The sequence below is a fragment of the Oncorhynchus kisutch genome, linkage group LG23, assembly GCF_002021735.2.
Source record: "Oncorhynchus kisutch isolate 150728-3 linkage group LG23, Okis_V2, whole genome shotgun sequence".
Classification (NCBI taxonomy): domain Eukaryota; kingdom Metazoa; phylum Chordata; class Actinopteri; order Salmoniformes; family Salmonidae; genus Oncorhynchus; species Oncorhynchus kisutch.
In genome coordinates this window covers 15799639-15827054 of record NC_034196.2, presented here as the reverse complement: position 1 = coordinate 15827054, position 27416 = coordinate 15799639, and the positions used below count along the sequence as shown (strand labels likewise).

Genomic DNA, 27416 nt, shown 5'->3' with positions numbered 1-27416 from the left:
TTACATTAAATATGTTACATCTAGTTTATGAGACCAGGCTGGATAATTTAAGTCCAATCATTTTAGTGACAGACAGGATGTGTGTGTGTGAGTGTGAATGTGAGTGTGAGTGTGTGTGTGTGTGAGAAAGAGAGAGAGAGAGAGAGAGAGAGAGAGAGAAGGGGGGGGCATGAAAGTATCTGAGTTTTGAAAGTCTCAGGGTAGTCATCTTACAGTCATGGAGCTTATAAAGAGATCCACAATCATGTTACAAGCATCAACACAGCAATATGATAAACAACATGGGTGGGATATTGTCCAGAGGGGTAAACTGAGTTACTGCTAAACAAAGTAGGTTCAGTGAGTTAGGCAGCTAACTTTAATAAACAACCAGAAATAACTATTGATTTTTTGGTTCATTAAGAAATCAAGAAAGCTAAACATATGTGTTATTGGTTGTTGAGTCAATTACACCATGAAAGCTTCTCTTTCTGAAAAATGTAAAGTTATTTAAGAATATTTAACCATGTTAGCTAGCTAACTCATTGATCCTGCTTTGTAGTACACCCCCTCGGGATGAGGGTACCAGCTGTTCTGGATGACTGTATGATAACCGTCTCGGTAGCCGATGAACAAAACCTTAAACAGGTCAACATTCACAAAGCCGCTGGGCCAGACGGATTACCAGGACGTGTACTCAAAGCATGCGTGGACCAACTGTCAAGTGTCTTCACTGACATTTTCAACCTCTCCCTGACCGAGTCTGTAATACCTACATGTTCCAAGCAGACCACCATAGTCCCTGTGCCCAAGGAAGCAAAGGTAACCTGCCTAAATGATTACCGCCCCGTGGCACTCACTTCGGTAGCCATGAAGTGCTTTGAAAGGCTTGTCATGGCTCACATCAACAGTATCCTCCCGGACACCATAGATTCACTCCAATTCGCATACCGCCCCAACAGATCCACAGATGACGCAATCTCAATTGCACTCCACACTGCCCTTTCTCACGTGAACAAAAGGAACACCTATGTGAGAATGCTGTTCATGGACTAAAGCTCAGCATTCAACACCATAGTGCGCACGAAGCTCATCACTAAGTAAAGGACTCAGGGACTAAACACCTCCCTCTGCAACTGGATCCTGGACTTCCTGACGGGCCGCCCCCAGGTCGCAAGAGTAGGCAAAAACACATCTGCCACGCTGATCCTTAACACTGGGGCCCCTCAGGGGTGTGTACTTAGTCCCCTCCTGTATTGCCTGTTCACCCATGACTGCGTGGCCAATCACGATTCCAACACCATCATTAAGTTTGCTGACGACACAACAGTGGTAGGCCGGATCACCGACAACGATGAGACGGCCTATAGGGATAAGGTCAGAGAACTGACAGTGTGGTGCCAGGACAACAACCTCTCCCTCAATATGAGCAAGACTAAGGAGCTGATCATGGACTACAGGAAAAGGTGGGCCGAACAAGCCCCCATTAACATCGATGGCGCTGTAGTGGAGCGGGTCGAGTTTCAAGTTCCTTGGTGTCCACATCACCAACAAACTATCGTGATCCAAACATACCAAGACAGTCGTGAAGAGGGCACAACAAAACATTTCCCCCCTCAGGACACTGAAAAGATTTGGCATGGGTCCCCAGATCCTCAAAAGGTTCTACAGCTGCACCACTGCCTGGTATGGCAACTGCTCGGCATTTGACCGTAAGACGCTACAGAGGGTAGTGCGAACGGCCCAGTCCATCACTGTAAGAGGAAAGCCCATGAAATTGTCAGAGACTCCAGTCACCCAAGTTATATTTTCTATGCTACAGCACGGCAAGAGGTACCGGAGCGCTAAGTCTAGGACCAAAAGGTTCCTCAACAGCTTCTACCCCCAAGCCATAAGACTGCTGAACAATTCATAAAATCACCACCGGACCATTCACATTGACACCCCATCCCCTCTTATACACTGCTGCTACTCGCTGTTTGTTACCTATACATAGTCACTTCGCCCCCAACTACATGTACAGATTACCTCAACTAGCCTGTACCCCTGCACACTGACTCGGTACCGGTGCCCCTGAATATAGCTTCATTATTGTTACTGCGTTGCTTTTTATTATAACTTTTTATTTCAGTCTACTTAGTATTTTCTTCTTCTTGAACTGCACTGTTGGATAAGGGCTTGTAAGTAAGAATTCACAGTAAAGTCTACACTTGTTGTATTCGGCGCATGTGACAAATAAAGTTTGATTTGAAGTGCCAGTCAGCAGAACCAAGCCTGTGGCCTCCCTGGGGACATTCAGTGACCGGACAAGCTCCATTGCATGACAAATGACTGTGGAGGTACACACTCAGTTAAATATTGTGTTTTAAGGCTCTGGAATATGAGAACTGACTGCATGTTATAGGCTGAGGTATGAGGACTGGCTAGTAGTCATACCACCCTCCCTTCTCCCTGCTGGCTCTGATGCAGTGGGAGATTATGCATTTTAGTCTGTGTGTGTTTCTAGGTAATCAGTCAAAAGTAGAATCAACACATTACATCTTTTGGCCTTCTTCAGGTTAAAAAAAACCTGAAGACCAAAAGCCTTTCATGTCGTTTCTACTTAATACGATTTTGTTTATCAATTCCATTGTCCTGCAAGAGTTTCTGAATCTCCTATCCACTTTTTTCCTCAATTCATGCACCTTGCTGGAAAAGAGGTGATCCCTTCCCTTTGCATAGTTAAGTGAAACTAGTACAAAAGAATTCTTAACAATTCAGTTTGATTGAGGAAATTTTAATGACAAAACCTTTTTTCCATTTTACAATGAGGGGAAAAAACCAAATTAAATCAAAAGGATGTGTATGATTACAATAACTATTGTTACCATAGCAGTCTGAGGGGAATCATTTTTAAACTTTCCTTTTCAAAAATGGTCCCTGCAAAGTGTATATCTCTAACAATCTTCATTAAATCCCTGATGAGTTCAGTCTTATCATAGCTATACCTCCTGCTCTGTGCATTCAGACTCCAATGTCACAATACAGACAATAAAACTCACTGGAACAAACCATAGAGAAGCCCGGGTGTCAGATCAGACAGACACTGACCAACAGAACCACAATGGAGTCTTGGGAACAGAGGTGAGGCACGTGGCTACTGAGAAGAGTTGAGGTTCAAGGTGGACCTCAGTTCCTTTTGGCAGATGTGTAGAGGGAAATAAAGAGGTTGATGTCAATATCCAACGGTGGAGTGTTAGTACAAACAGCCCCATCTTAAATCTCAACTTTGAAACACTGCGGTCCCTCAGAGCACAGTGATGTACTGTAGGTCGCAGTAACATTCAGAGCATGCTTGAATTTGTCCATGTAGTTGTACCTCTAAAACTAATCTGCCTTTGGACTCCAATCCAACTCCAGCCATCAGTGTGGTGAAACATCAGGGTTAATCCCCAGCTGGACTAACAACCTACATAAACTCATTCTTAAATGTCTGCGTGTATGCTGTACAAGTGTGTAAGATGACCCGTCAGTTGCGCAGGCATATCAGAGGTTTACCCATTGAACCAAGCCTAAATAACTAGGCCCATGGTATATCGTAAAGAAATCAAGACAGAAACAAAACAATGACACGTACTGGACACATCTCATCTCACAGGCCAAGCGGATTCTCTCCAATGCACAGCATCTGGTGGTTGTGGATTTGACATGGCCACAATGGCCAAATAAATTTGATAACATCCTTAATCAAAACTCAGGCTTTATTATGGTGGTAAAAATACTTTAAAAAAAGACCATAACATCTACAGTAAATTGTATTTATAGTTATAGACAAAATGATTACTTTCAAAGGCATGCTCACATTTTCAGGTTAGCTTCTTTCTTTATGAAATTAGTTAGACCCTTTCAGGGTCAAGTGACGGGCTTGAGAGAGTCACCCAACCACCGTTGTAGATGGCACAATCTTGGGCTACTTCTATTTTGTAAATCTGTGGGGCAGACAGCTCTTTCTTGTACCAGGCATGAGAGTGCTGGAGCTAGTGTGTAGAGGAGTTTGGTTTTTTGCTTTGCCCCCTCCCCCAAAAACACACTTTATAAACAAGTACACCCAAAACAAGAGGAAAAGGGAACATGACCTCACTTTTCATGACCTCACCAATACAAATGAGGAAGGAAGGGGGGAGGGGGGGCTGGAGGCAACACATCTGTCCTAAGAACACAGCACGGTTCAGGTCTGCGCAGTTTACAGGAGGAGGAAATGATGTAGGTGGGAGAAAGCAGAGAGAGAAAAAGGGGGCAAAGGAGGAATAGTTTGAGGAGAGAGGGGCATTCTTCATACAACAGCGTCATTTCTCCCGCAGGCACTCGTTCAGCTTCTTGCTCAGAAAGAACTCGTAGGGGGCGTGCTCAACCTCTTCCCAATGTACACCCTGAGGGGGAGAGAGAGAGCAGTTACACCCCGAGTCATTAACTAGTGAGCTGATAAGTGATAGATGGAGTTGTGGATTGTCCCTGCCGTGTCATGTGTGCTGTCAAAGTGTGTGTTAAGGGTGTGGCGCAGCAGGTGTCAATCCATCCCAGCAGCAGCTGTTCTACTATCCAGACCCAGACATATACACAGGGCTCGAGCATTGCAGCTGCCCACTGTGTTGCCACCACACGCCCTCTGCTGTAATCATTTTCTGTACATGCAGTTTTGTTCCAGGGATATCTGATTCCCAGTAAACAAAACATGATATATTGGATCTGATTGGGGTTCTTCTAATTGTATGTAAACAACTGTAAACAGAAGGAAATTGAAAGCTGTTCAGGAGATTCCATGTGGGAATTGTCTACATTAATCTGTGAAGGAAGTGTTTACTTCGCCAGCTAATGACTATAATAATGGAAATGTTATTCTCAATGCAGACGCATTGATGGGTTGAAACAAGCCTTCCGTAATGTCATCACTTGGCTTTTTCACTTCCATAAAAAAAGTGCTATTATCCTACTTATAACACAAATGATTACCTAACGGAGGTTGATCACAAAAGTGTCCTAGGTTTGCTCTTACCCCAGTCCCAGGACCAGGATGTGTGACAGTAGCAGTGAGGGGATGAACACTTTGAGGAACTCTGCAGAGAAGACACCTCCTTTCTTCATCGCCCCGGTCTTTCTCATGCTGAGTGTATCTGAATGCCGGGGGTGGCGGAAATGGAACTCCCTACAGGCCAGGAAAAATTATGGTTATCATACAGTAACGTCACCATCTTCCTCATCAACATTGTCCCACAGGAGGTTGGTGGCACCCTAATCGGGGAAGATGGTATCAAATACATCAAACAGAGGGTTTTCAAAGTGTTTGGTGCCATTCCAAGTGCACCGTTCCAGACATTATTATGAGTAGTCCTCCCATCAGCAGCCCCCTGTGGATTCATTACAGTATTATCCATCATCTCCTTATCATGTGGAAATATTCAGCTGTAAGTAGTATTACTGTATGCACAAACACACTAGGATTTACCTAGGAGACCAGATACAATAAGACTTCTATGTTTTAGGGGCAATGGGACTGTGTACATCACTCACTTAGGAGGAATGTTCTCGGGCCGACTTGACCAGTCTGCTACCCAGTCTGAGTCCTTCATCAGGATATCCATGTCCCTCTCCAGGGTATCTTCCTCTGACTGCAAGGGACACATGCTGCGCATTAGGACACTGAGCTCAGTACAGACAACAGGGGGAGGCAGAGACAATATGGCTGACCGCCCATACAATACAATAAACCCAGTGTGAGGCTGCCATGGTTACAGACACTGACAGAGTGTGTGTGTGTAACTGTAATGGAACCTAAAGCGGAGGCTACTGCCGTGTACATGGATTCAAACCCACCGGGTTAGTGTTTCCTGTTGCCATCGCCATTGTAACAAAGGTTATGGTTGACATTCACAAGAGACTGAGGGAAGCAGCAGGTTATATTACCATGGAAACATACATGTGACGTAGGTAGCTCAGGCACACCAAGTAATAACTCTTACTTGGCCATCTATTCTGCTGCTCACGTCCACATCAAAGATGATCTGTCCATCATGATCATCCTCCTGGGGACTAGGAGGCCGGGGAGGACTGTGGGGAGGATCAAACAACAAAATAAAAACAGTCACAGCCAATCACTGCACTCCAAGTATTCTCTCCCTTGGTGCATAGGAATGTACACTTGTATGCAGTAACCAGGTTGAAGATTTGGGGCTTGCTCAAATTCCCAATGCATTAATCAAGAGACCTCGCCTCTGATGGCTCAATGTGCATATGAATCATGCCTCGATTAGGCTTTCACTTTGCCTGTCAGCCTGCCACCTCAAAGTGGATGGATGAGTCTGTCTGTGAGCTCCACCATTAGTAGGCTGTTGTAGAAACACTCCTGGTAAACATTCTCAGGTGACTCATTGACAGCTGACGGACTCAGCTGACCGGGCGACCAGATAAGCCTGTGTTTATGGCAGGCAACCTCATGGCTCAGAGGGTAGGGAAAGCAGAGGTGTGAGTGGATTTAAGTCCAATGACCTCCCCCTGTGCGCACACAGGTGATGAAGATGTTGTTTACTATTGCAAACGGATTATATTTACATCCCCATAACAGCATACAGTACTATATCAATCCAGAGATTAAATCTACATTGATTTTGGGCTAGTAGGTGACCTCAACAGTGAATTGAAAAGAGTTACAGGTGATTTCTAAGAATTGTTCTAGATTTTTATTATCTGTACAGAGTTCTCAAGGCCAAGCTGAACTGTGTTCTTCCTCATTGTAGCACCCCCTACCTGTCACAGGAAGAGTTGCTGCGGCTAGACTCATGCTGAGCGTCCAGTAGAATCTTTTCCATGTCTCCGTTATGGATGGAGGAAGAGGAAGGCACATGCTCTAGGCCCCCCACAATGGCCTCCACCACCTCCTCCACCACCACCTGAGGCAGGGGGAGCAGACCCAGAGCCTGGCCAACGGTGGAGGTAGACTGGGACAACCCCGCCGCAGCTGCGGCCGCAGCTCTGTTCATCTCCAACTCCACCCAGGACCCTGCAGGACAAGTACATACAGTACATGACATTGGTCACATTTGTCAGTTGGGATACTTAGCAAATCTTATCAAACTTCACAACTTATTACATGTACATGATTACGCTCCATGTTTTTGTATATCTTGTATGTTCTGTCAAAATGTTTTGCAGACCATGGAAAATTGTGCCTCTATGCTGAACGAATAGCCTAATGACAAAAAAAATAATACATACCTAGAACGATATGATAAGGGGGATAAAGAAACACAGTCAGAGAGACTGGCAGAGACAGTTCCAGCACAGTCCAAAACTTGATTATCCTGTTTTACAAAAACTGTATGTATATTTCCAGGTTAGAATAATTGTGAATTATCACCATGAAAATGATCATTCCCTTTAAGTGTAAGAGCTGTTTGAAAAGACCGCCTGAAATGTGTCTGTTTAGGTGGGATGGAGTTTTGGCCTGCCTGGTGACATCAGGCGATATACTTTTAGTGTATGTGGACACGTGTCAAACATCTCATTCCAAAATCATGGGCATTAATATAGAGTTCGTTCCCCCTTTTCTGCTATAACAGCCTCCACTCTTCTGAGAAGGCTTTCCACTAGATGTTGGTATATTGCTGCGGGGACTTGCTTCCATTCATCCACAATCGCATTAGTGCGGTCAGGCACTGATCTTGGGCGATTAGGCCTGGCTCACAGTCTGTGTTCCAATTCCTCCAAAAGGTGCTCAATGGGGTTAAGGTCAGCGCTTTGTGCAGGCCAGTCAAGTTCTTCCACACCGATCTCGACAAACCATTTCTGTATGGTCCTCGCTTTGGTGGCAATGTCATGCTGAAACAGGAAAGGGTCTTCCCAAAACTGATGTCTCAAAGTTGGAAGAATAGAATTGTCTAGAATATCATTTTATGCTGTGCTGTCTGTTTACAGCACCTGCTGTTATATACGAGCCATGGCCTAGCCTGGCTGATCCATGTTACTACATGAGCCCAGGCAGGGACTCGCTACAGGGGAGACTGCCAATCACAGCTAGGATACAAATTATAGGGAGTCACACTGACACTGGAGAGACATCCAGTCTCTTTCTCGCTCTGGTTTCCCCATCTTAAAATGTCTCACATACTCCCCTAATTTAGGAAGCTAGGGTTCACAAGCAGAGCACATGATCTCATAGCAGAGAGAGTAAACACACTGGTCATGTGACAGTCAGCCTAGCTGACTTAAGTCTCTCAGTCAGTTTCACTGGCCAAACATTGAATGACAGCAGCCCCTAACCCAAAGTCCAACTCCGCACCCCAGGCTCATCCCGAGGATTACACAGTGGCCTGAGCAAAGCCACTGTCGACAGTCCATTGTCCGTGCTCCATGGCCTAAACAAGGTTGCCATGACGCCAGCGTTGAGCCGAACATTCTGGCTGCTGCTCGCTCTGTCGTGGAGCTGTTATCAGCTGTTGTATGGAAACGTATCTTATGGTAATAAGAACCAGTATGTATAACCTAACCAATGGCTCCAAAGACTCACATAATCACCAAAGAAGAGTAAGGTAAACTGAATATACCCATTGTGTGGATGGGACTGAGATATCCTATCCAAGACAATGACATTGCAGTGGACACAAAGCTTTCCTCAATTCTGAGAATTACACAGCAAAAATGAGTATCTACTTATTTATAGACAGAGTGAGTAAGCTCTGTCTAACAATAACAAACCTTGTTCCCTCCCTGGCTCGCACTGCAGCTGGAATGTAACTGACAACATGTACGCTCAAACTTCCGAATGAAAGGCTCCTGACCCTCACTTTCCTACTCCACCCTACTGTGTCCTGAAAAACGTTCTGCACTTTCCACGTCACTGTGTCCAGAAATAGCACAGCATGCCAACTCACTCCGTTCAGGGCTTGGTAATGCTCGATCACATCTGCCCATACCCAGCAGCCCCCATAAAGGGAGGTCAACACAGTGCTGACTGTGTACTTCCTCTAGAGGCATTCTATGTGTGACACTGATGAACATGCCTTTTGCTCCCCTTGCAACCCACGCACACTGAGATCTTTAAATATACATCCCTCAGTTAATTCCAGACTGAGCACATACTCCAATATTTGCTAACAGGATATATCCATATAGGCACCATCATAATGACAAAGTTTCACTCATTCATATATCTTTATGTACATATTCTTTATCCCCTTACACTTGTGTGTATAAGACAGTAGTTTTGGAATTGTTAGTTAGATTACTTGTTGGTTATTACTGCATTGTCGGAACTAGAAGCACAAGCATTTCGCTACACTCGCATTAACATCTGCTAACCATGTGTATGTGACAAAATTTGATTTGATTTAGAAGGCTATGACAAAGGAAGAACACAACGCAAAAGGGAAATTCTACAACTTTTCAACCTCATTTTGCTTATCGCCAGCACAATAGTGTCTACATGTGAAAACGATGCATTTCTGCATTTGTAGAAAAAATATATATTAAAGTTAAATAGAACTATCCGATGACGTCAAAAAAACATTTTGAAAACAGTCATTTTAAAACAGAGTTCAGCTCAGAAACATGGTACTTAACTACAATGACCATAAAAAATACATTTTAAAAAAGTTAGCTTGAATGACAAAGGGGGAACGCTGTTACATCCAATGTCCATTTCCCTGAGGCTGATGCCGCAGAGGTGCATGTGTACACAAACAATCAAATAGTGCCACACATGCACTCAAACGCATACAGCTGGCCTGGCTGTTTAGATTTTGGTTGTCCTTGAGGTCTATTGTTTCTTGCATTGTTGTTTTCCTCTCTTTTCTTCTTTTTGTTGGCGCATGTTTTGGGTGGGTTGGAGGGGATGGTAGAGGGAGTCCACAAATTAACAAGCCACACCTGTTAATTGAAATGCATTCCAGGTGACTACCTCATGAGTCACCTCATGAAGCTGGTTGAGAGAATGCCAAGACTGTGCAAAGCTGCCATCAAGGCAATGGGTGGCTGCTTTGAAGAATCTAAAATATATTTGATTATTATTTTAACACTTTTGGTTACTACATGATTCCATGTGTTATTTCATAGTTTTGATCTCTTCATTATTATTCTACAATTCTTTGTATTCCTATGAAAAACTTTAGATGGTGCATGAAGCCGGAAGTATTTGAATTTGAAGCGTGCCATATTGCTGAATGGCACCAAAAAAAAGAAAACCCTAAAGATCATGGTGAAAGTGAGCGTAACTAGCGAAAGATCATGGTCGATGTAGTCGTTTTCACCCTGCCTGAGAGTCAACCTTTTGGCAATGAGGCCATTTATCTGCTTCCCCAGAGTCAGATTAACTCGTGCATGCCATTTTTCTTATGTGTCCAGCATGAAGGAGGTTAGAAGTAGTTTTGCGAGCCAATGCTAACTAGCGTTACATATAAACTTCCAGTTGTGCTAGTGCTAGTTTGTGCAATTTGAAGGGAATTGTAGAGACATACAAATGGCATCCACAAGTGAATCTGACTCTGGGGAAATCGATAACTGGCCTAATTGCCAAAATCCCGAAGAATCCCTTTAATGGGTCTCCCGAGTGGTGCAGTGGTCTAAGGCACTGCATCTCAGTGCTAAAGGCATCCCTGCTATGTTGTGACTTCAAACTCCAATCCGGAAATCCACCAAACACATTGGGGGAGATTAAACAGCGGAGCCCCGTTGCTGAACATTATGCAAATAATCCGCAACATGGTGTTGCTATTGACCAATCGAAGTTCACTATCGTTTCCAGGCCCTACTGAATTGGCTTTTGATGCATAGCAACTAACAAGCAGGCTAGCACCAACATGAAGGAGAAGCAAGCTTGGCTAGCCAAATTTACACGTTAAAAGGATCTTGGCCGTTACACACCCAGACTGCATGAGAGAGGAACGTACACAACACAATGACGAGAGGGACAGAGACAGTTTGTGAAAGTATACCTTATCTACTTTGAAGAACAGAATGCAACTATGGTTGTACGAATACCTTGAAGACCGTGAGTACGGTTGAAAGTAATTATTTATATCACTGAACTCCGCGCAGGTAGAGTAAAATGAACAAAGTCACACCTGTGATGTGAGAGCATGGGAGGACGTACCCACGGTTCATATAAAACCGTACGTCAGACAACGCACTGTCTCCGGGAATCTTCCCGTAAAAAGATGACAAGTGACAGGAAAGTACTGACGGTCTTCCAGGTGTTCGTAGAATCAGTTACAGTTGAAGTTTACATACACCTTTAGCCAAATACATTTAAACTCAGTTTCACAATTCCTGATATTTAATCCTAGTAAAAATTCCCCGTTTTAGGTCAGTTAGGATCACCACTTTATATTAAGAATGTGAAATGTCAGAATAATAGTAGAGAGAATGATGTATTTCAGCTTTTCTTTCATCACATTCCCAGTGGGTTAGAAGTTTACATGCACTCAATTAGTATTTGGTAGCATTGACTTTAAATTGTTTAACTTGGGTCAAACGTTTTGGGTAGCCTTCCAGAAGCAGGCATTTGGAAAGTGCCTTGTAGGTCAAGTGCTGCTGGGTAAATCGGCAGACAGCCGCACCCCCCCCATTCAGTTTCTACCCCCACGCCCGGTTTGTGGTGTTTGGGGCTGGCTGCATTGCCGTCAAGCACGTGTTAGGCTGGTGGTAGGGCCAGGGGCGTGTGTAGGAGAGAGTGGCTAGGTTCGCACGCGTCGGGCCTCCTTCTGCCACGATTCTGTGATGCCTGGTTTCCACAGCAGTGTAGCCTGACTCAACTGTTTTCTATGTTCGATGGCCCACTCTGCCGCAGGGTCAAAGAGCAGTCCCAGGACCACTAGGAGCTTTCTCATTGTCCGCCTGGAGTTATTGGACACTGGGGCTTGGGCAAGCCAGACCTGGTGACGAGTTGGTGACGAGTCACAACTAGGGTGAACATCAGTCTGCCTAGCTCTCTGGTCATGAACGCAAAAGCTTGATGCAATGCATCATTCAGGTTGCAGAGATTCAGGTTCGCATGGTCTAGCTGGAGCATCTCGTTCTGTGCTAGCATGAACACAGAGAGTTCCCAACGTGGGCAGCTGTGTCGTAGACCCATGACAGTAGCTCATCTGTGGCCATGCACGGAGGTCTGGGGCAGCGGGCATCTTCCTTCAGGACTTTATCTGGGGTAGAGCATCAGCTCTGCTATGCATTCATCCACTTTAGGCATATGGTCCAGCCAATGTTTTGCGTCGCGCATGGCAGATAGCATCCTACTATCCTTGGTGTGGTGGGCGAGAGCCCATGGGTTGGCCCAGCATCTCTGAAGCTCTGTAAGAAAAGCCGGTGAAGGTGGTACACTGAACGGTGTAGATGCCTCAACTCTGCCTAGCCGCGCTTCCCTCACAGGCAGAATGGCGCAGTTAATGCAGAGGTCTGAAAGGGCCACACGCAGGTGGCTAACACCTAGGCAGCAGGGCACAGGTCATGACCATCTTCTACTTGTAGTTCAGCTCCACAAGAGGAACAGCCATGAATGCCCAGCATCATGGTGTTGCGGTGTTCTCACAGCTCAGAACGTGACGGTTAAAAAGGACATAAATATATCATATTTCTTATGTGATATACTGATTAATCAAATTAACTAACAATAGTAACGGGAGAATGTATTACAACAGCTACCACAATACACAGTAAAGGTAGAGAGCTACAATAATCTGACGGGAGTTGCATAGCACCCGCAAATAATTTCAGGTGAGCCTAGCTATGACCACAGAGCTAGAGAAGGAAAATTATTTTTAAATTTAGGCTTATTTATGGTAAACCAAGCTGAAAACACAGTGGCATCTAGGTTGAGTTGGTATGTTTTATAGCTGGCTAGGCTAACAACCTTCTTAGAAGCGGTTATCTAGGGAAGTGACTCGGTTGAGTTTTAAATAGTTAAAGGATGACTAGTGCCCGGTGGCCTTGATAACGAGCAAAGCAGTGGCGGATATCTTGAAAAGGTTAGCGCCAGGCTACGGTGGCCAACACACACACGCTAACTGGTGGGCTAAATCAGCACAATACAAGGAATCCCAATGTGCACTCTGACCCATAGGTCACAGGCTGTTGGGTGACAGACTGACAGTACACACAACTCAGAGTTTTGATTACCCTACCAGGACCTGGGAAGATGCAACCCGAAAAACAGGAGCAGCGGCGCATTTAACTTGCGCGATACAGCTAAACTAACCTTCCAAGAAGAAATAAGAGACTTTTCTTTCATTGTAATTTTTCTATTGAGGTCTACCTAATCTACCTGACAGAGGCAATGGAATAGTTGTAATGTTCATTATTTGGCATTTCCATTATTTCACAATACATTGAATGTATAAAAATAAATCAACAAAATCAAAAAACATGATTATGTTTTAATAACCAAACTACCCCCAAAAATATCACTAAATTGTTCAGAACTAAATTGTGTTTAAATTGTTGTTAGGGATTGATAGTGAATACACCTATAATCAAGCAAACTATCATATACCTGGTATAACAGTTCATTAGACTGATCGTATTGTATTAGTATTTTCACAGTAGCAGGCTACCCAGAAGTATCAGGCTGCTACATACAAATTGACCAGACTGAGTGCAGCAGGTGTGTTTAGAGGTGCATGAGTAGTTTTATCCGCTACTCTTTGCTGGTCTATATTTAAACCCAGTCAGATTAACTAGGCCAGTTTGCTATGTTTACATCCACGGCAAGAAGACATATCTATTACACAATTAGCTGACTATGCATTTAATAAAAACACTTAATATTCCAAGTACTTTTCGTTAGGTTTTCGTAATACTTCTTTCCCCTTTCCTATGTGCACTAAAATGTTAATTTACGAACATCTAATTTAACCCCATTTTTGAGCTCTCAAGACTTCTTCCATCTCGTCTTGTTGACATCCACTTCATCCCGCCTATTCAGCACCGCGTGCAACAACGATTGGTTTTACTGTTGGTCAATCTTACGGTTTATACAGCCTCTTAAAATCACATTGGTCCATGATACTGTCAATACAGAAAACAGGAGTAGCACAATGTAGATCCTTCCACAACCCTTCTCCATGACTACATAGAAAACCAACCCAAAACTCACTAGATATTGTTTATACACTCAAAGTCAAATAGTAAAGTATCAAAAGACAATGATTCAAATTACCTGACACGTTTTCTAATAAACAATAACAGTAAAATATAGCGAAGCATTTCGACGAATCATACCATTTAGTCCAGCGTCTCCGTTGTTCTCAGCTACAGCAGCAGCTTCAGACATCGTGACTGTGTGCAGGGTGGCTTGCATATGACTGTCAATCGAACACGCACACTCCCTCCAAACATTCGGACGTGCGCGCATCCGCGTACCAAAACTGACCTGAGTCGCCTTGACTTTGTTGCAGAATAGCTACCGCCAACAGTTAAAATGTGTTCTGTTAGCTGATCTGGAACCAGTGGTTAGGAGCACTGCAATCTTCCTGGAGCTCTGTGATGACGTCAGATGAGCCAGTTATTTAGTAACAAAGGCAGGCAAAAAGCATAGGCAGACTAACATTACGTAACGTACTGGAAATTGACCACCCCCGTTTGTATTATACATCAGTGACACCACATCGTGAGAAAATAACAGGAATAAATTATAAAATTGTAGTTCACTACTTTCACAACTCTGTAAAAGCATCATCTGTATATTTACAAGACGTGAAAGAATCTTCATTTGAGATCGCGCACATCGGCACGTACCCCAAGATGCCAATGCCATCCCTCAATACCCAGTTGTGTGTAGTTGATCAAAGGATACTCCTATGCGTGGGTACAAAATGTTGCATTGTGCAATAAAACCCTCAAAACAACTTAAGTTCACCTCACACTTATTTAACAGTTTGGCACTTGTTTATATAAACAAATAAAAATGTCAAGAACTTTATGTACCTGGGGCATAAACAGCCAGCACTCCTATTTCAAAGTGGATGTTATCAGAGGGATGTCAACATTGGACTAAACGAGGCATGAATATGCTCCAATCTGAAGTGGCATCGAGTTTGTCAGTTTATAGTCCTAAAAAACGGAACTGAGTTACCTCTGCTCGTTCAGCCATTCCTATGGGGGAGGTGGGGAATTAATAGGGGTTTGGGATACCCCTTTAGAGCTTATTTCAGTGTTTAACACAGGTTTAGGTGATCTTATGTTATGTTCTATAAGATATATTAATGTGATCTTTATGAATTAGGAAAGCCTTTATGTGCTTGTTTTGATTACATAAACAAGTCAAAATTCCCCAAAAGAGGGTTGAAGATCCTCATAGAACAAAACATGATCTCCAAAGCCTGTGTTTACCATAGACCTCATTTTCAGCGTTTATCCAAAACACAGACGAGCCCTGGCAGTTAGTTCCTACAAAAAGACTCCATTACTATTACCCTCTATTAAAATGTAAAGACCAGGGCATGACACATTAGTAAAAAAAATCTAATTAAAATAAAGTACTTTATTCCTGTCATTGTCACTATAGACTTACAACAGCTGTATTATATTTGTAATTATTGTCAAACATGATTGGAGGTATCATGATTTCAACTGTCAAATTGCACTGTGTGTAGACATAAGTTGACAAGCAAAATCATAGAGCATGGTCTTGGTGAGTGAGTTCCACTTCACTCCGATTCAGATCATTTTTTTTTAACATTGCCTATTTCATGGCAGTTCTTCATGAAATGCTACACACATCTTTAGCGTTTCACTATGTAATTTTATGTATAATATTGGGAGTACTATGACACAGATCAAGTATGACACTGTATAGCACTTGGAATGACTGAGGTTCTTATAATTAAGTATTGCTTTTCTGCAATAGAAAGATAATTAAGCGAGGTATGAAAAGGGGATACTCCCGACAATATAAAATACATCTTCAAGAGAAGTCACTTCACCTTAAAGAAAACTAATAAAACAGCTATTACATTTCTTCCATTTATAAATATGACAAATCTCAGAATGTCTGTCTCTTTGACAACAGAAAACCAAGATTTTTTTTATTTAAAGAGACACAGCAAGAACTCCCTGGTTGCCAGACTCAGTAAAGTCTCTCCCAAGCAGTTATAAGGAGTCCTCACTTGGCCAGACAGACTGGTTGTGGAGCTAGTAGTGTGTGCAGACACACACACACAAAAGTATGTGGACATCCTTCCAAATAAGTGAATTTGCCTATTTCAGCCACAGCCGTTGCTGACGGGTATTTTAAAATCGAGCACACAGCGAGCAAATCTCCATAGACAAACATTGGCAGTAGAATGGCCTTACTGAAGAGCTCAGTGATTTTCAACGTGGCACCATCATAGGATGCCACCTTTTCAACAAGTCAGTTCATCAAATTTCTGCCATGCTAGAGATGCCCCAGTCAACTGTAAGTGCTGTTATTGTGAAGTGGAAACGTCTAGGAGCAACAACGGTTCAGCCGCGAAGTGGCAGGCCACACAAGCTCACAGAACGGGACCGCCGAGTGCTGAAGCACGTAAACATCGTATGTCCTCAGTTGCAACACTCATGGAGTTCCAAACTGTGTCTGAAGGCAACGTCAGCACAATAACTGTTCGTCGGGAGCTTCATGAAATGGGTTTCCATGGCCGAGCAGCTGCACACAAGCCTAAGAACACCATGTGCAATGCTGGAGTGGTGTAAAGCTTGCCACCTTTGGACGCTGGAAACGTGTTCTCTGGAGTATGAATCACGCATTACCAGCTGGCAGTCCGATGGACGACCCTGGGTTCGGCAGATACCAGGAGAATGTTACCTGCCCTAACGCATAATGCCAACTGTTTGGTGGCGGAGGAATAATGGACTGGGGCTGTTTTCATGGTTCGGGCTAGGCCTCTTAGTTCCAGTGAAGGGAAAACTTAACGCTACGGCATACAATGACATTCAAGACGATTCTGTGCGTCCAACTTGTGGCAACAGTATCCTGTTTGAGCATGACTATGCCCCCATGCATGCGGTTTGTCGAGATCAGCGAGAAAAAAAAACTTGACGAGCCGGCAGAGCCCTGAGCTCAACACCATCAAACATCTTTGGGATAAATTGGAACACTGACTGCGAGCTAGGTGTAATCAGCCAACATCAGTGCCCGACCTCACGAATGCTTGTGGCTGAATGAAAGCAAGTCCTTGTAGCAATGTTCCAACATCTAGTGGAAAGCCTTCCCAGAAGAGCGGAGGCCGTTATAGCACCAACTCCATATTAATGCCCATGATTTTGGAATGAGAAGTTTGAAAAGCAGGTGTCCACATACTTTTGGTCATGTAGTGTAGGACCAGTCATACTACATACAACATGCTCTCAGTAGATGCTTTAGACTGTTCCTCTGAGGTGCAGCAGTTCACCAACAGCAGCTAGGCTCTTTGATAAATGTGTGTCTGAATATTTCTGTGTGTAAGTAAGAGATGGAGGCTCTTGGAGAATTATGTGGTATGAGAAACAATAGAAACAGAACACCAGTTCTTGTAATTGAATTAAAACAGTTTGGCAGTTGACTAATAAAAAAACATGACTATGGCACCAGACAATGAGAGGTGCTGCTGAAGGGGCAGGGATGGTTCTCAGAGTGTTGGTTTTTCTACTAGCCCCCCCCCCAAAGAATGTGTGCTTGTCAGACATACATATAAATTAAACAAGTTACCCATGTTGCCCTGGGGCTGGGCGATACTGGGCAGCCGACACACAGATTGGCACATCACCACCAAAACAATATCATGGTGAGTGACACGTCACTGTGCCACAGAGGCTGATGGTGGGCAAGATATGGTTTCAGTTTCCCACACCTGGAAACATGGCAAAGTCTGTTTTGTCCAATGACAGGTTAGTTGTTGTTGACGGCGATGTTGTCACACATTTTGTTCTTGACTAAAATTAAAGGCTGAAGGTAGTGGATGTCTGCCTTCACAGAAAACATCTAGTTCACTTTGTCCTGGAATATGTAGAGGTTGTTGGTGGTTGCCACAGCGATGACATTGTCCTGAGGGTGCCAGGCAGTGTGGAGGATTTTCTTGTTGAAGTCCAGGCTGTCTACACTGATCTCATCCTTCTTCCGCTTCCCGTCGGCACACACCTTGCGGGGCTTCAGGACCTGCTGTGGCTTACTGCCCTCCCGGGACGCCTCCAGGGTCACGTCCCGCCTCTGGCCCCGGTCAAACATCCGGAAGAAGTTGTTGTATGAGCCCGTCATCACCACACTGGAAAGGAAAATTAGGGGATTAAAACAAGGAAACGAAGAACCTAGGGCTTGTTATTTTTATGAATACAATTTGAGTACTTGGCAATGAACGTTAACCTGTCATTTCCGTTCCAGCAGCACTCAAACTTGTCGAAGATGCAGTCGTTTTCATAGAGCGAGCACAGCTTATTCCTGAGGTACTCGTGAACCTGCCATGAGGGAAAAAGACAGGCCAGAGTTAATCAACATGGTGTCACATACACGAACCTCAGCGGTCAACTCGGTATTTATGAGTCATTTAGGGAAAAATATTCTGAATAGGAGGGTTAAGATGATTGAAATGGCCTACAACATAAGTTCAAAGTAAAACTTCTCATTTCAGGGTGTGATAGTGCAGCAGTCTGGCAAGAACAGACGTAGAGTCCCCCTAGCGGACATTATCTGAAGCTACATGCAGGAAATGAGGTGTGGTCAGTCCCTGATAAAAACGTGCACTAAAACAGCCTGTTGACTTTCTCAAACTTTAAGTCCCCACACTCCCTCTGCCAGTCTCACCTGGTACGTCTCCACGGGCCTGCTCTCCATGTTCAGGTCCCAAATCTTGACAGACAGGTAGTCCCGGGTCATCATGTAGCGCCCGTTGTGGCTGAACTTGACGTCTGAGATGGAAGAGATTATCTCAGAGAAGAAGGAGCGGTTACTGGGGTCCTCCGGCTCTTCGAACACTGGAGAGGTCAAGTTAGTTCAAGTTAACCACTATTAGAGATAATAAGGTGCATGTTGCTGTGCTAGCCCCCCCCACCTCCCATCTAATGTGAAAACAAGCTATTCCCACATGTCTAACTATGCAGCGATGTGAATTCAGTCAAGCCATTTTCTAACGTGAAAACCCCTTATACAGAGGTTGTTGCAGTGGCCACTAGGTGCCTGTTGATCATAGGTACTCACATTTGGAGTGCGTGTCACATAGTGCAGACGCCCTCATGTCACAGAGGCGGATGGTGCCCTTGCTGCTGCTGTAGACAAAGGTGTTGCACTGGTGTGGATGGAACTCCGCTGCTGTAATCACCTCTGTCAGCTCCTCCATGTTGGCTGGCTTTATATCCACAATGTCTGGGAGGGGCTAGAGTCAAGGGGGACTAGCACACCTACTGAGAAGAGATTTGTGACACACCGGGGGTAAACGTAAACACACACACCCCCCTCTGTCCCTTCCCTCAACCATCCTATAATTAACAGCTTGTCGAGGATACTGAAACTGCGGTCTGTGATCTCCTGGTGCCAGAGATTGATGCGCAGGTCGTCTGCGGATAGATACGTCTCATGGTCACTGTTTATGGAGATGGAGTTGATGTGGTAGGTGTGCGCGTTGGCAAACACCCTGCGAGGGCTCGCCTCCACCATGAGGTCCATGGGTCTAAACACAGGCACCTACAAGGGTACAGAAGGTAGTAAGTGGGTGAGGTGCTAAGGGTATAGGCTACACCCACAGTGACTAGTGTTTCTCTATACTATAACTAAGGCCCTGTTTTACGGCAATTATTTGACATGCCTGGATTTTTATCAAACTGTCCCACTTTATTTTTGTCAGCTGGTCCAGCACCATCCTCAGATTTTTGTTGGTGTGTGCAATACTTGTTTCTAGAGCTTAAAATACAGAATAAAAATCGCACTGTCACATGATTGCACAGAACACAGGGCCCCAACTTTAGCCCCTAGCATGTAATCAGCTAAGCACGTACTCGAAGTGCAGTGACAGTGTTGGGGTCTATGTAGCGTCCATCCTCCTCTTTCAGGTTGTAGCCCTCTGGTCGCTTGTCTCGTTCACTGATCTTCCACAACTTTATGGTTTTGTCTGACAATCAGAACACAGGACTAGATAAATATATTTAACAGTTAAACAAAGCTCAGTGATGGGATGCACATAAGTGAAAGTTCACCAGAGTGAAAACCGACTGACCGTTTGTGGACAACAGGAACTGAGCTGCGTTCTTCTGGGGCAGCCAGCGGATTTTGTTGATCTTCTCCTCGATCTCTAAACTCTTCAAGTAGTCAAACTCGGGCTCATGGCTCTGGAAAGTACTGTAAACATTGTACTCACTACGACACTGTGGCTGACTCTTATTCTGTTGGGGGAGAGAGAGGGAGTAGACAAAGAGAAAGAAAAAGGAGTAAGGAATGGAGGAGGGAGAGGGTAGAAAAATCCAAAAGCAAATCAAAATATAAAAATGCTGATTTTGAATTTAAAATCTCCAAACTTCCAGTCTTACCTCTATTTCCTGCTGAAAGATGACTACCCTGCCACCCTTGTCTCCTGTTGCTAGCAGCTCCCCTGAGTGGTTGAACTCCACAGTAGATATGATGTCGGCTGAACACAAAACAGATGCAATTAATTTCGATTGGACTTCTATAAGTCATGAGAAAACCTAAAGATGGTAGCCTAGTGGTTAGTGTTGGGCCAGTGACCGAAAGGTTGCTAGATCGAATCACCAAGCTGACAAGGTAAAAATCTGCCGTTCTGCCCCTGAACAAGGCAGTTAAGCCACTGTTCCTGTTTCAGATGGTTGTATCCATGAGACAGCAGTTAGCATTACTAGCACTGGATTTGTTTAGAGGTCTATCGGCTATCCAGGAGCTGGAGTCTTAGGGCTGGATGAGTATCTGGGTGAATGTAGGCCATAGCATTCCACTGAGGATGTGATGGCATCCAAAGCAGACAATGATCAGTAACCAAGTTCCTACAGGCTGCAGCACATTCCCCCAACAGCAGTATGGAGGCTTTGTAGACAAAAGCTGAGACTTTAACCCACTGGTTGCCCATTCGAGCAGAAAGACAATGCTGAGAAATGTTGCAGCAGGAGGCTGGGCTAAACACCCTGGGGCATGTAAGTGTGTATCGTGTTTAAGATAAAGCATAGCAGTGTGAACAGACAACAGAGTTACACATGGAGTAAACAATTAACAAGTCAACACAGCAGAAAAAAAGTCTATATACATTGTGTGCAAAAGGCATGAGGAGGTAGGCGAATAAATACAATTTTGCAGATTAACACCATGTTTGTTTGTGTTGCAAATTTCCTTCCACACGGCTCTGTAGTGCCCTGCGGTCAGAGGCCGAGCAGTTGCCATACCAGGCAGTGATGCAACCAGTCAGGTTGCAGTCAGTCATGCTCTCAATGGTGCAGTTGTAGAACCTTTTGAAGATCTGAGGACCCATGCCAAACCTTGTCAGTCTCCTGAGGGGGAATAGGCTTTGTCGTGCCCTCTTCACAACTGTCTTGGTGTGCAAGGACCATGTTAATTTGTTGGTGATGAGGGCTTCTAGTTACTTGGCGTCCACAACCTGCTCCACTGCAGCCCTGTCGATGAGAATTGGGGCATGCTCAATCCTCTTTCGACAATCATCTCCTTTGTCTTGACCATGGTGAGGTCTCTGACCTCCCTATAGGCTGTATCGTCGTGATCAGGCCTACATCTGTTGTGTTGTCGGAAAATGTAATGGTGTTGGAGTCGTGCAGTCATGAGTGAACAGGGAGTACATGCACCCCTAAGGGGCCCATGTGTTGAGGATCAGCGTTGCGGAAGTGTTACCTACCCTTATCACCTGGGGGAAGCCTGTCAGGAAGTCCAGGATCCAGTTGCAGGTGGTGTTTAGTCCCTGGGTCCTAAGCTTATTGATGAGCTTTGAGGGCATTTTGGTGTTGAACCCTGAGCTGTAGTCAATGAATAGCATTCAATGCAAATAAACTAAAAAAATATATATACACAAAATTTATGGCAGGGGCACGTAAAACGTCTGCCTTCTCCTCCAGTGCCAGCTCATAACTTAAGGTTTGAAATTATCGTTTTAGTCAAATATATCTGTTTGGGCTTCTTGCAGTCAATTTGCAGTCTACAAATTATTTGTAAATCATGTTCCGGCCCCCTGACCAGTGAAAATTTCACCCTGTGGCTAATCTAGTTGTTGATTCCTGTCATCCATATGCCCAGTGCCAGGTTTTTTTGTATTTTTTTGTATTTTCTACATTGTAGAACAGTGAAGACATCAAAACAAACATGGAATCACATAGTACATTTTTTTTTAAGGGTTCAACAAATCAAACTATATTTTATATTTGACATTATTCTAAGTAGCCACCCTTTGCCTTGACCACACTCCTGGCATTCTCTCTTGAAGGAGTTCCCACATATGCTGAGCACTTGTTGGATGCTTTCCCCTCACTGCAGTCCAACTCAACCCAATTGGGTTGAAGTCTGGTGATTGTAGAGGCCACGTCAACTGATGCAGCACACCATCACTCTCTTTCTTGGTCAAATAGTCCTTATACTGCCTGGAGGTATGTTTTGGGTCATTGTCCTGTTGAAAAATAAATGATAATGGGACTAAGCACAAAACAGATGGGATATCACTGCAAAATTCTGTGGTAGCCATGCTGGTTAAACGTGCCTTGAAATCTAAATAAATCACAGACAGTGTCACCAGCAAAGCACCCCCACACCACCGCCGCCATTCTTCACATTGGGAACCACACATGCGGAGAGCATCCGTTCACCTACTCTGCATCTCACAAAGACAGCAGTTGGAACCAAAATCTCAAATTTGGACTCCAGACCAAAGGACAGATTTCCACTGGTCTAATATCCATTGCTCATGTTTCTTGGCCCAAGCAAGTCTCTTCTTATTGATGTCCTTTAATAATGGTTTCTTTGCAGCAAGTAAACAATGAAGGCCTGATTCACAGTCTCCTCTGAACAGATGTTGAAATGTGTGTTACTTGAACTCTGAAGCATTTATTTGGGCTGCAATTTCAGAGGCCAGTAACTCTAATGAACTTATCCTCTGCAGCAGAGGTACCTCTGGGTCTTCGTTTCCTGTGGCGTTCATCATGAGATCCAGTTTCATCATAGCGCTTGGTTGTTGCGACTGCACCTGAAGAAACTTTCAAAGTTCTTGAAAATGTTCCAGATTGACTAACCTTCATGTCTTAAAGTAATGGACCGTCATTTCTATTTGCTTATTTGAGCTGTTCGTGCCATAATATGGACTCGATCTGTTACCAAATCAGGCTCTCTTCTGAATACCACCCCTACCTTGTCACAACACAACTGAATGGCTCAAATTTATTAAGGAAAGAAATTCCACAAATTAACATGGCACACCTGTTAACTGAAATACATTCCAGGTGACTACTTCATGAAGCTGGTTGAGAGAATGCCAAGAGTGTGCAAAGCTGTCATCAAGGCAAAGGGTGGACACTTTGAAGAATCTCAAACACATCACAATATGTTGTGTTCGACACTTTTTTGGTGACTATATGATTCCGTGTTATTTCATAGTTGTCTTCATTATTATTCTACAATGTAGAAAATAGTAAAAATAAATCAAAACAAAACTTTTGACTGGTACTCTGTGTGTGAGCCACACACCGTATTTTTTTTTTTTACAATATATCGTATAATTTTGATCATGTCGTAATGTTATTTTTGCACTACTTGGCTGTGCCTACACCAAAACGGCAGTGTTTCCCCTTCATAGCTTGTTCTCCATCTTTTTAAATAGGGAGCCAATTTGTTTTCAGCACTTATTTCCATGACTGATCAAAACCTGTTTTCTCAAGGCTCTCTTGTCCCTCTGCAGCAGACATATGGTAAGCAATGTGTTTGGAACATCGAATCACAATAGAAATCACAATACATATCCTATCGGCACCTAAGTATCGTGATATCGCATTGTAAGGTCCCTGGCAATTTCCAGCCCTAGCGTACAGCGCACCATACTGGATGTTCAGACAGACTGTGTCAGCATGAGGCGACAGGACAAAAGAGAAAGCAGCAAGCAGGCCGTTGTGTGTCAGAAATTGACTATGCAGCCACTCTTACACATAGCACCGGACTGTCTGCGAGGCTAGTAGTGTAACATTTAGGGAGATGAGAAGTCATGGGTGACCGCCAGGGAATGAAAGAGAACTGGACAAGCGTGTTGCATTGAGTACCATTTATCCAGCACAACACAATTTATTGTGAAATATGAATAAATACCAGGAAGCCATGATGAATCTGCAACAACTATGACCTGTGAAGAGCTCTTACCTTCGGCAACGTCGTCATCAATGGCCCCCTTCACCTGTGAGAAGCACCACTGCACGTCATTGCTCCCACCTCCAGCTCCTGAATGGCAGAATGACAGTTACTGATCGAGATATTGGTCATGACTGGTTATGTTACAAATCTGACAGTGACCTGACTATTGCCACAAAAAAAGTCTGTGTACTGCCAGACACAAAATGACCTGTCTTGGTCGCATCTTGTGCATTAAGCTCATTTGTCTTTGATAACATCTGATACTACATGGACTGAGAACAGTCAATATGAACACCAACAACCTCAGGAGTCCTTGGAGACCTATGACTGTACTTCCACAGTCTCTTGATAATACCATTGTTAAGAGAGAACCCTCTGGCACAGCGTAAGATAATAAATAATTAGGTGGGTGCTTATTTGCCCCACTGGAAATGTGTTTTTTGTATATCCCAACAAACCCTCAGAGTGGGGTCAAGGCCAGAGTCTGCCATTATCAACAGCAACACCGGAGCAATTAGGGTTAAGTGCCTTGATCAAGAGCACATTGACAGCTTTTTCACTTTGTCGTTTCGGATATCTGAACTTGCGACCCTTCGGTTACTGGCCCAAAACTGTAACCACTAGGCTACCTGCCACCCTCAACAGCTGTTAGCATCAAACATCATACACTAGGTCAAGGCTGGGGAAATACTACTACAATATTATATAATGAATAAGGAATAGACATTTCCCACAAAGATGTGTAAATAACCATTGAAACAGGTCAACTAGTTCTAGCCCAGCTCTCTGGCTGGGTTATTACAGGTATATTATCCAGAAAGGTTCTCGATAATAATAAACGGTAATTGCACAATGAAACAGGTTGAGTTGAAAATTTCCACAAGTAATAATTTATGTTATTGCACAATGGAACCGGTTAGATTCGTTGATAAAAACATGTCTGGGGTGTAGTGTGGTTGGGTGTGTTTTAACTGTAGGAGGAGCAGGTATGAATAGAATGTTGTCAATGTAGAGGGTGAAGCCTAAATGTCCCATCAATAAAAGACAATGGGAAACCTCATACATCTAGCATGTAACTTGGCTGACTACAAGTGATCACAATTGTAAGAGTGCTAAATTAGGTTGTCATCTGCCTCTGCAAAAAGTGATATACAAGCACCATGGAGCCCTCTGTCAACAAGTAATACCATATCCCATTATTTGGGCTCCCGAGAGGCGCAGCGGTCTAAGGCACTGCATCTCAGTGCTAGAGTCACTACAGACCGTGGTTCGATTCCTGGCTGTGTCACAACCGGGCATGATTGGGAGTCCAATAGGGAAGCGCACAATTGGCCCAGCGTCGTTAGGGTTTGGCCGTCATTGTAAATAAGAATTTGTTATTAACTGACTTGCTTAGTTAAATAAAAATAAATCAGACAACCACTGCAATAGAATCTGAGAAGACTATATTTAGGGCGCTGCATACTTTCGACAGACACTGAATCTCACGCATAAACTGAGTCATAGATGGTTAGCATTGATTTCAGCCAAGTCATTATTGGCCCACCTAGCAATGCAATCCCAGCCTGAGGGAAATGGCACGGTGATCTTCATGTTCAAGCACACATAAATATTAAAGCAAAGCCCACATCCAGCAATAGAACCGTGACTCATGGCTAAATCGATAATGGTGTGGCATTAAAGGTGGACATCGTAACGTTACAGGTGCCGTTCGGAAGAAGCCAGTCATCATCCACCCACCCCACCATCTTTCACATCAAGACTCCCGCTCAACTCACCGGTCATGCTAGCGCGACAGTGCCACATTAAGGACAATTTAGCTACCAGTAGTACTACCAGAAATACTACTTGGCTGGCTAACTCACTAAAAGGAAAGTATGGCCTTTGGCATAGTTAGGTAGCTAACGTTACAGCTTCAAACTAACAGTTTGCACGAAATAACAGCGAACAGTATGTGGTTGAGAGGAACGTGGGGCTAACTATAACTTAGCCACATCTAGCTAACGTTAGCCTGTAAAGTTGGACGTCCCCAGCTAAGATGATTGGTGAGGCCCAGTGACACATGAGTTAGTTAGCTTTAGCAATGTTAGCTAGACGTACATATACGTCTAAATACAGTATTGTATATAACTAGCAAGCTAGCTGGTTAAGGTCGCTAGCTAACGTTATTGCCACCGGTAGAGTTACTAGCAGCTAACGCGTTACTATTTCCATTTACCTGCCATGGCTAGAGGGATTCCCGAGCTTGTTTGTCAGGTTATGACTCGTGCAAGCGGTCTCTCAAATGAAGAAACTGAATCGTGAGACCGAGACGTTCGGGCTTGTTCGCTCACTCACACAGCCTCCCGGACAAGTCTTCCCACCCTTCCGACACCCACCATCCACAGACAGTTCAAAATGGCGCTACCGCATCCCACATGACATCATCATAACCCGCCTCTTGAGTGGAAACGGTGGGCGGTATAACCAGAGGGGACACACCCACTGATGGGACGCACAGTTCTTATTATCATGTATATTATTCAGCATCCTGGTGACGTCCATAACCTTACCCATTGCCCCAATCTCTAATGAGCCTTTGGCTGAACAGTGGGCAACGGCCGGCCCCTTACCAAGATGGGCAAGCCCGGTTTTCTGATAGGTTGAATTGAGGTCGGACAAAATCAGACTCAAAGTGATTATTATATATGTTCTTAAAATATATGATCATATATTAAAATATGTATGTCACGTTTACATATGGGAATTCCAAGTCGGAAACTCTCCACTTTTCAACCTGAGAATCACTGATGTCATGATTTGACCTCGTTTTTCCCCCAGAGTTCTTAGTCGTCTTGAAAGCACCATAAATCATCAGTTAGACAGACAAGGTCATGGATTGTAAAAAACAGAAAGGGTGCCTATAAAATAGCACATTTTACATTGTCACAAAAAACGTCCTATTTTGGGGGCGGCTAAAACCATGATTTGGTCAAAATACTTATGTAAATAAGGCTTTTATGTTTTTTAATATCTATGAATTTACAAACATTTCCATAAACCCGTTTTTGCTTTGTCATTATGGGGCATTCTAGAGTAATGGGCCAGTAGCCAAAAGTTACTGGCCCCTCGCAGGGCTGCTGGGCCAGATGGCTGT

The 27416-nt window shown here is 44.0% G+C and overlaps 2 protein-coding genes across 2 annotated transcripts; both read right to left on the bottom strand.

Annotated features, from left to right (window-relative positions):
* Positions 1-2739: 2739 nt before the first annotated feature.
* Positions 2740-14516, bottom strand: LOC109867999 (BCL2/adenovirus E1B 19 kDa protein-interacting protein 3-like). Its single transcript, XM_020457355.2, has 6 exons — positions 14221-14516; positions 6760-7012; positions 5976-6063; positions 5527-5624; positions 5012-5161; positions 2740-4388 (listed from the first exon to the last, which is right to left on the bottom strand). The coding sequence occupies exons 1-6, from the start codon at positions 14351-14353 to the stop codon at positions 4340-4342; spliced, it is 771 nt and encodes a 256-aa protein (XP_020312944.1). The 5' UTR covers positions 14354-14516; the 3' UTR covers positions 2740-4339.
* Positions 14517-15461: 945 nt separating this feature from the next.
* Positions 15462-26710, bottom strand: ppp2r2ab (protein phosphatase 2, regulatory subunit B, alpha b). Its single transcript, XM_020458179.2, has 10 exons — positions 26499-26710; positions 24290-24367; positions 20470-20567; positions 20160-20325; positions 19942-20054; positions 19453-19630; positions 19148-19312; positions 18755-18924; positions 18317-18408; positions 15462-18218 (listed from the first exon to the last, which is right to left on the bottom strand). The coding sequence occupies exons 1-10, from the start codon at positions 26503-26505 to the stop codon at positions 17939-17941; spliced, it is 1347 nt and encodes a 448-aa protein (XP_020313768.1). The 5' UTR covers positions 26506-26710; the 3' UTR covers positions 15462-17938.
* Positions 26711-27416: the final 706 nt, after the last annotated feature.